Source organism: Trematosphaeria pertusa, assembly GCF_010094035.1.
Source record: "Trematosphaeria pertusa strain CBS 122368 unplaced genomic scaffold BU26scaffold_31, whole genome shotgun sequence".
Lineage (NCBI taxonomy): Eukaryota > Fungi > Ascomycota > Dothideomycetes > Pleosporales > Trematosphaeriaceae > Trematosphaeria > Trematosphaeria pertusa.
In genome coordinates, this window is record NW_022987242.1 from 131,132 (window position 1) to 141,141 (window position 10,010).

At 34.5% G+C, this 10,010-nt stretch overlaps 3 protein-coding genes across 3 annotated transcripts; all 3 read left to right on the forward strand.

The window, feature by feature from the left end:
* Nucleotides 1–5,285: 5,285 nt before the first annotated feature.
* Nucleotides 5,286–6,457, forward strand: BU26DRAFT_470815 (uncharacterized protein; the record flags this gene model as incomplete). The annotated part of the gene is made up of 3 exons (XM_033825361.1): nt 5,286–5,386; nt 5,433–5,507; nt 5,555–6,457. A coding segment is annotated over exon 3 (801 nt), but the record flags the coding sequence as incomplete, so codon positions are not given.
* Nucleotides 6,458–7,507: 1,050 nt separating this feature from the next.
* On the forward strand, nt 7,508–8,378 carry BU26DRAFT_498111 (uncharacterized protein; the record flags this gene model as incomplete). The annotated part of the gene is made up of 2 exons (XM_033826327.1): nt 7,508–8,020; nt 8,075–8,378. The coding sequence occupies 2 exons, from the start codon at nt 7,508–7,510 to the stop codon at nt 8,210–8,212; spliced, it is 651 nt and encodes a 216-aa protein (XP_033675348.1). The 3' UTR covers nt 8,213–8,378.
* A 221-nt stretch (nt 8,379–8,599) lies between these two features.
* Nucleotides 8,600–9,681, forward strand: BU26DRAFT_442836 (uncharacterized protein; the record flags this gene model as incomplete). Its single annotated transcript, XM_033824523.1, has 3 exons — nt 8,600–9,044; nt 9,092–9,311; nt 9,360–9,681. 3 exons carry the CDS (start codon nt 8,600–8,602, stop codon nt 9,679–9,681), a joined length of 987 nt encoding a protein of 328 aa, XP_033675349.1.
* Between the last annotated feature and the right edge of the window lie 329 nt (nt 9,682–10,010).

The following is a 10,010-nucleotide window of genomic DNA, read 5'->3' on the forward strand; positions in this document are numbered from 1 at the left end:
AAAAAATATTAGTAAGTTACTAGTAAAGATAGATAGCTAGGTATTAGTTATAGTATTAGACTATAGCGTAAATAATATACTAGATATAGAAAAGAAGTTATAAGAGAAGAGATTCTTTTAGAGTTATAGAGTAGAAGTTACTATAGTCTATTTTACTATAGTATAAAAGCTTAGTTTCTAAAGAAAAGAGAAGAGAAGGTTAAGAATAAAGAAATTAGTAATATCTAAAAGCGTCTACTACTTTCTAGATAGAGATTATATAGCTTTATCTATACGCTATTAGTAGTAGATAAGTTAAGAATTATAATAAAAACTATATATTTTCTTTTATTTTCTACTCTTAAACCTATTTACTATATACTAGAAAGGTTAATTATAATAATTATAAAGAGGTAGTAAGAAATTAGATATTATAAGTATAAGTATTATTATATAAAGAGATAGTAATAAAAAAATAAAAAATTAATTTTAGTATATATTTTCTATATAGAATATTAGAATAACTAATACCTAAACTAATACTATATAGGTTTATTTCTAAACTTTTAATATTTTATAGCTAGAAAAAGTATATAAAGCTCTAATTAGATATAGCTATATAGTAGTATATATTTCTATTATCTAATTAGCTAATTAATTATACTTAATTATACCTAATTCTAATTATATCTAATTACTTTTTAGTAGAATATTAGAGTCTCTAATTAGGTAATATTTTTATCTAAATTAAGTAATTCTACTAATTTAAATTAGGTAATTTTTTTATCTAAATTAGAAACTAAAGTTTTACTAGTATTCTATAAACTTAATTATAATTACTCTACTTATATTTTACTATATAATTACCTAATAGTATTTATAGTATCTACTTTTTTTACTTCTTTAGTTAAAGCTAAATAGGTAATTCTTACTCTACTTATTTATATAACTATATAGACTAGATTATATATAGCTATACTATTACTATATATAAGTAGTATAGTTTAATTAGTATTTCTTTAGCTTATTTTAGACTACTATCTACCTCTTACTAGCGCTAAGTCTAGAGTATTAAATCTTCTTACTAACTAACTACTTTTTCTATTTAACTTTACGCTAATACTTTTATATTTATTCTTTAATTCTATTATTATATATCTAGCGCTATACTATATATTATACTTCTCTTTTTATACTAATAGCTCTATAGTCTAATTCTACTTCTACTAAAAATAATAGATACTAACTTATAACTAGACCTTAGTAGAAAATCTTTATTATAAAGTCTATATAGTATACTAGTACTTAAAGTAGCATATAACTATAATATATCTAGCTATCTTCTACCTCTTTTATACTTACTTTTTAGCTAGTCTATACTAAATAGAAACGTCTATAAGAAGACTCTAAAGCTAAAGCTAATAAGCTAAAAGATATATACTTTATAAACTAGCTCTAAAAACCTTCTTTCTTCTAATATAAGTTCTCTAAAAAGAACTTAAAAGAAGACTCTAATACTAAAACTAATAAGCTAGAAGACGTATACTCTTTAGATAAACTCTAAAATCTCTCTCTCTAGCTCTAGTCTATTTAACTATCTTCTACCTCTTCTATATAAAGACGTAAGAGTCTACGCTTCTAAGATACTAATTCTATCTAGATAACGCCTAACTCTATTTAGTAGATAAAAATACTAAAGTAATTTTAAGAAGAAGATAAAGTATTATCTTCTCTATAAACATCTATAGCTTTAGCTAGTAAACTAGTTAGATAGAAGATAATTATAAAGACTTAGGTTAACTACTAGAATAAAAACTAAACCTAGCTAATAGAGAAATAAGAGAATATAATAGACTATTTTTAAGATTTTATCTAGTCTATACTAGTAAAAAAAAATTTATTAGCTTCTTTCTACTATAAGCGTTTAGATACTAGTATTAATACTAAAATAGTCTTAATATAAACGCTAAGTAACTAATAACTATAGAAATAGAAAAGTACTCTATATAAATATTTATATTATAAAGGTTAACTTAGTAAATATAGTAGCTTTATATATAGATATAAAGATAGTATTAGTACTAAAAGTAAAGCGCTTTACTAAAGACTTCTAGATTTACTATAGTTACTACTAAAAGATATATTATTTAAAGATAAACTATTTAAGAATACTTTAGAATTAATTAAAATAAAAATAAAACTAGAGTAATTTATAATATTACGTAGCTTATTATTTCTTCTACTAAAATTTTAGTAATTTATAGCGCTAAGTATCTAAAAACTTTTAGAGAAACTACTAATACTAGTTAGAATAATACTATTCTTTTTTATAGATTATATCTATAACTAGACTATAGCCTTAAATTTAAGTAAGAAGCTTTTATCTAGAAATAACTATAGAAGCTTTAGCTCTTTATTAAAAATAAATTAGAAGATTATTTTTATTTTATAGCTATATATAATATATACTCTCTATTTCTTACTAGTAAAGTAAAATATAGAGTATTTACGCTTAATATTACTAATTAGTAGAATACTTATAGTTAAACTATTATATTATATAGTTTAATAGAGCTTTTCTAGCTTATAGATTAAAAGAATAAGCTTTATTATAAAATTAATAGCTTTTTAATCTCTTATAGTAATAAGTATATAAAAGTCTAGAGATATTACGCTATTATTAATAGAAAAGACTTTATATTCTACTAATATCTAATTACTAAGTTTAATATTTTAAAGATAGAATAGAAAGATAATTAATAGATAGTATAAACTTTTATCTAGAATACCTATAATTTATAGCTTTCTAAGTACTTTTTAAGAATCTATTCTATTATTAATATACGCTTTACTAACTTAAATTTTAAAGTCTTTAAATAACTTAAACTTTAAACTTAGAATCTAGAACTAGCCTCTTTATACTTAGAATTATTCTAATAACTTAAAGATTATAGCTTAGCTAATAAAGAAGTAATACTAGATAACTAGCTAAGTATTAATCTAATTACTTAGAGACTATAATTAATACTAGGTCTAGTAACTCTAAAAAAAAAAAGATAAAATAACTACTTATACTTACTATTTATATTAGACTTAGCTATATTTCTTATAATAGATATTAGATTATATACTACTCTATAGTAACTATAAATCTAGTATATCTATAAAAGTAGTAATAGATATCTAGTATTTAGAACTAGTTATTATTATTAAATATAAGTAGCTATACTTTTAAATCTACTATTTTTTTCTTTCTAGTTTAAATTTAATATATTATATTAATACTCTTACTATCTATAATTAATAAGAAGAAAAAATAAGTAAATATAAAGTATATCTTACTTATATATATTACTACTATTAGCTAAGTAAGTAAGTAAACTAACTAATTATTTACTAAATTAATTCTAGCTTAGTATTAGTATAGTACTATTATATCTTAGTTCTACTTAATATAAATCTTAGTATAGAAATACTATCTAAAATATAGAAAAAGCTTTTATAAATCTATAGAAAAAGTCTCTAAGATCTATATATTAAAGTCTACTACTCTACTAGTACTTTATCTTTATAACTTTTTATATTTATCTCTTATAGTCTAACTATAATAGTATATATATAGTTTTTATATTTTCTTAAAGTAAAAATAAGAGTATACGTCTACTAAAATAGTTACTTTAATATTCTATTTATTTTACTATCTAAAGTTCTAATATAATATCTAGACTTAAGTAGAAATAGCTTATACTTTAGAATAAAAGAATAGTAAAAAGAAAGTATAAAGAAAGTTAGATTATATTTTATATTATATAGATACTTATCTTCTAATATAGATATATTTTCTAAGTACTCTAGTTTAGTAGTCTACTAATTATTACTACTACTAGTATACTCTTAAATAATATACTATTAAGTTATACTTTACTCTTAAGATAATAGTACTACTTTATCTTATTATTATTCTAAGTTATATTAGAACTCTTTAGCTAGAAGTATAAGAAATTATATAATATTACTATTACTTAGATAAATAGAATAAAGTCTTACTAATAAGAAACTAAGTAGTAGTTAGTAGGTTTATAATAAGAATAATTAATATATAGAAATAGAGGCTCTAAAAGTAGATAAGTTAATTAACTATAAATAGATAAATAAATAGTAAACTAGCTATAATTAGAGATAAATTTAAAAAGTATTTAGATATAGTAAAAGATAACGTTTAGAATAGAGTATCTAAATCTAGACCTTTAATTAACTTATTCTAAAAATAATAATTAGTAATTATAATTCTTAGTTATAGTTATAGAAGAGCTTAGTATTATTAGTTTTCTAATATTTAAGTTTAGAGATAGAAATTAAATAGATAATTAAACTTTTATTATTATACTATTATAGTTTAACTTTATTTCTATTTCTACTTATCTATAGTATAAGTATAACTATATAGTTCTATATTAGTAGAAGTAATAAGTTTATTAATACTAGAACTATAAATCTTTTTATATATAAGCTATAATATACTATTAGCGTTTTTATAGCTATTATATCTAGCTAATTCTCTAGCTAATATATAGCTTAGAGAACTATTCTTTATATAATATAGCTTAAGCTATTTCTAGAAAGTAAAGATAAGATATTAGTATTTATATCTAATCTTAAGAATTCTAGATCTTAGTTTATATACTAAAGATATACTATATTATTTAGCTAAAATAGAATATACGTATAAAAGAGTACTAGTATATTTTATAAAACTTACTTATAATTTCTACTAATAATATTAGAGTTATATAAGAATTCTATAAAGAGTAGCTAGCGCTATTATATATAATAAGTAGTCTAGTAGAATCTATAAAAAATAATTATAAATATAATTTTTAGCGTATATAATATTCTATTACTTAGTAAAGCTTTAAGATTCTTTCTATCTATAGATCTTAGTAGTAGTAGATAAGTTCTATATATACTAGTTAGTAAAACGTATAAACTTCTAATATTTATATTCTATAGACTTTAAAGAAATTATTTAGAGGCGTATACTATTATAAAGACTTAAGTTAGAGATAATAAAGTATATTCTTAATTAGCTCTTACTATAAGTATTAATAAAAGTAATAGGCTATTTAAAAAAATCGTATAGACGATAATATCGAATTAAGAGTTAGCTCGCTAACTTAGCTAGCTTTATAAGCTAAGCCCTGGCACGAATAGTTAGCCACTCGAATGGATTATATAAGCAATTTAGCGACACCATCCCACAGTCAGCCGTGTTAATACTCCACGTCTTCTTCTCCATTCAGCTACCCCTTACGGATTCAAGTTCAGTCACCTACTGTGAGCGAGTCTATCCAAAAGTTCAGGGCGCAATATTCCCTTCGCTTCAGTGCTGCCGTGTACGTGGGATTAGGTACGAAAGCGTTCTCTTCCGCATGCATCACTAACCTCCCTCGAAGCTCGCCATCACATCCACCGCAAGCACCATCAAACGGAGAAACTTGCACAACGGCCGAAGTGCCCTCCCTTCTACAGTATTGCGCTGCTTTCAAACACTTTTTCATGCCGCTAATGCTCCTAGAGGAACAGGATCCCCGGTTCCTCAGACGTTTGTCCTCCCCGCGACCTCCCCGCACGTCCACAATACCGCCTCGAGAAGCACACCCGAAGTGTTTCTGGGAACATGTTCGTTGAACAGCCACGAGTAGACTCTTTCCCAGGTCCCAATATCAGCACAAAGAGAGATCTGAGAAACCTCTGCGAAGTCGAAGATTATAAGACCGGCGCATTCAAACGTACAACATTCACCTACGTCGATAACCAGGACGTGGCATGGTTCGGTCAGACACCCGATATACGAAAGTATGATTTGACCGTGGAAGATCTGAATCGACTCTTGCAACAAATCCCGGATGAAAAAGTCTATCCGATAAGGCCCTCGTCTATCTCCACTGTCTCAGATGCAGACCAAAGGAATCTCTTCATCAAACGTCCGAAACTTCTGTGCCTTGACGATGAAGAAGAGACGAAGCTCTTGCCCCAAATGCTCCTCGAGGAAGCGGAGGTCTTAGAGTTTCTCAAACAACACCACCATCCAAATCTTATCAGATATTACGGACGTACTGTCAATCGCGGTCGTATTACCGGAATTGCCCTTGAAAATCACCAAGTCATTCTGCAGTATCACTTTAAGAAAGTTTCAAATAGTTTCAACATTGTTGCTTGCATGGAAGGTATCCGCGCAGGTGTAGAACACCTCCATGCCCTTGGATTCGCACACAATGACCTCAATCCAATGAACATTGCACTTGATAGCAATGATAACCCGATCATTCTGGACTTTAGGTCTTGTAGACGGTTTGGCGAGCAACTTCTTTCCGCGGGCACGTATGGCTGGATAGAGGAGGATTTTACCACCTCTGCGCAACGACATGACGAGTTCGCAATGAAAAAGATAGAAGCTTGGTTGAAGGAGAAGAGTAATTGCACCACTAAAGGCTCTTAGAGCAGATATGTCTCGTAAACACAGCCAATGTGTAGCATGTGCGCTAGTTGATCGCAAAGTCACCTCCTTCCCCTTGCCCTTTGACTGCATTGGAAGAACGTCCATTGGTACGTCGTAGCTAGAGCGTACACCTTTCAGGTACGGCGATTTGGATTGCGATTGGATGTTGGGCAATCTTCTTGCTCACAGTCGACTCTCCTAACCTCGGTAACCCATCGTGTTTGGCCATTGGCGTCTGTTGTAACCTTGATCGTGGTGATATGGGTGCACCTGGTTCGGCGTCAGCACGTTATGCGAGCCCTAAACTTCATGCTCACATTTTGAGAGACGCGTATAGGCGGACTGTCGAGTCGACAATGTTTCAGGGTGGGTGATCTTTCCGGGCACAACTTCGTCCACTGTCACTGGCCGAACGCACGGGCATGCGCCGAAAACAGGCTGCACCAATCAAAGCTTTAAGCCAGTTTGATCCGAAGATTCCCCGCCCAATGAAAACCAGCCAAGTGGCAATAAGCCGAACGGGGTCGCTCTACATCCAGCTCCCACAAACTTCCCTACGCAAATTTGGAGCTTTCTCCACCTTCTCGGTCCCGGTCAATTCCAGCCTGCTCAGCTCATAGAAGCCCCTCAATATCATATGCTATCGGATGCAGGGACCGGGCTATTCTACCACCAACACTAAGCGAATCTAAGCCGATAATGCGATGTGCGATGCGACGTGCGATGTGCGATGCGACGTGCGATGTGCGATGCGACGTGCGATGTGCGATGCGATATGCGACGTGCGATGTGCGATGCGATATGCGATGCGACGTGCGATATGCGATGCGACGTGCGATATGCGATGCGACGTGCGATGTGCGATGCGACGTGCGATGTGCGATGCGACGTGCACCAGTCTACTGATGCGAAGGATTGCTATCTATCCAGCAACTCGGCCACAATGCCCAAGCGGTCATCTCTAGCCAGCTACATTCTGCTGTCAGCTACTGTCTTCGCTCCATTTCAACACACTTCCTCCACGTCATCATGACCGTCGCTCTCGCTCCGTACTCCCACGACTATTTCCAAAGCCTTCCGAATCTTAACACTGCGCGAGACGCCTTCATCGAGTCGGATGGCCCGAAACTGGTCGAGGAAATCTTCAGACCCCTCTTCACTAACAGCGGCATGGATCGCCATTTCGGGCTGGCCATGATGCACCGTCACTCCAATCTCCGTGCTGGGCAGATTATGGTCACTTACAACAACACATCGACTCCTTGGAACGCGACTCCTGGTGAGGGGATGGATAAGCCCCAACCAATGATTCTGGGGCTTTCCCCCGAGGGGAAGTTGGTGCCAACAGAGTTCCGGTACTCAAAAGGGCACAAACTTGAGATCGGAGAAAAGGAACTTGCCTTCGCAGCCAAACTCATGGCAGAGCTTGACAAATTGGGTCTGAGGCAGCTGTTCGGCTTACGCGAGTACCCTGGGGATGACTTTGAGGGTACATGTGAGATCACTGAGGGCCTAGCCAACATCAACCTGAAGCCGAAAGATGTACGTCAATCTTCGACTGATTTAGCATAATCAACTAACCGGTCTTCCACACAGTATCCCGATGGCTTGGTGCAGACGGACACTGCTTGGTACTTCTCTGAAACAATCAGAAAGCGAGGATGCAGATGCACTTGCGATAACCGCACCGACCCCCATGGTCATGGCGCTCATGTTATCACACAGTCTGGTTAGACTCCCAACTAATGACAGCGATGCGTCCTTATCAGGGAAGAGGATGGACTGGCTTTCGCGGACTAGGATGGATGCATGACAATGTTTGCCATGCTATTCGCTCATGGAGTTTCTTCAGCATGGACATAACCTAGCGGCTTGTGGGATTCAATTGCATTCATTCATGATATTCGTATTATTGTGACTCTGATCGAAAGAGATATGCAGTGAGTTCAAGCTAGCTGTCTCACGGGCTGATATGTGTTCTGTCGCACTAATCCTAATCTGGTATAGGTTTGAGTCATGCTTGCCCCGCCGCCAGAGGCACAAATCCTCCACACTTCTATTTCCCCTCCTCTCTCATCGTCGCGAACAAGCCGGTCGCGCTACACGATGCCACCAGACCTGATGCAGAACTTCCGCCCGGAAAACATACCTACCGCGATTTCTGCTTTCCAACCCGATGGCGAAGTTCCAGTCTTGAACGAACTGCATTTGGAGGGTGGTCAGTGTTGCATATTCAAGGCAGACTTTTCGGACGGAGAAAGTTGGTCTGTGCGCATTCCTATCCACGTCCAAAGCGATTCCCAAGACGTTATTATAAATGTTCTCCAAGCCGAACGAGACGTGCTTCAAGAGATTAACCGAAAAGGCTTTCGTTGGGCTCCAAAATACCTTGGATCCAGCTTCACATTCCAAAACTTGGTTGGATTTCCGTTCCTGGCGTTATCGTGGATCGAAGGCTCACCCCTCTCCTGGTCTCCCGTCGACCCACCCAGGCCTCTCCGCGATAAAGTCCTTGGTCAAATCGCCGAGATTCAGATGTCTCTCATCGAGTGTACCAAAGAAAACAGTGTGTTCACACGCCCACCTTGTGTAAATGCCTATTAATAATTGTAGGGGGCACCGCTACAAAGTACTTCTTGAGATTGATAGACAACAAGCTCCGCCGAGTTCGCAAGGGTGAACTTCCCCGATTAACTGAGCAAGACTGTTTTGAGCAGAGAAGACTTCTTCCTCAAGTGCTTCATCTGGAATTAGAGAACGCGCCATACGCCATTGATCACGGTGATCTATCACCGCAGAACATACTAGCCGACTCGGAATACAACGTCACTGGGTAAGCAGGCGTCAAGAGTAGATACGCTTATGTTGCTAACTGTGGAAGTATTATCGATTGGGGATTTGCTGCAAAGGTTCCAATTCAGTTGGCTGGCCGCTTGCCTCGCTTGCTTCAGCTCCAGGAACCCGTCCTGCCCCCAAGCCGAACTCTTCAACAAGATCGCAAGACTTATATTGCTTCGCTCACGTCCCACTCATCGGAAGCGGCATCTTGGATTTCGCTTATTCATTCATGCAAAGATGTCGATTTTCGCGACTGCTTTCTAGAGTCGGTAATCAGCAAGGGTGCGCACCAATTACTGGCAAGACTGGGATGGAAGCTTCCCTATCGTGATCTGCAGTCTGCGGGTTCATGTGATGGGCGATAGTGTGTTGGCGATTTACCCAAAGTCTCATGCAGTACTTTACTCTTTGACGCAAGCATATGATACGTATAAGGGCTGATGGTTCGGTTGGATCATGATCGTGTTCGATCACAGGCAATGCACCTATTGTATGAATACTACGAGGAGGTCCAATCCACGATAGAGAGCTTGACGATATGCCACTTTCAGAATTCAGTCGGACTTTGTATAGTAAAGAAGCCGAGAAACGGACATAGAGGCAACTAGCAAGTCCACGTAACCTAGAGTGGGCGGATCTTGGCAGCTAAAATACAAATGCGCTAACTTACTAGGAACAATGGTGCACTAGAGTC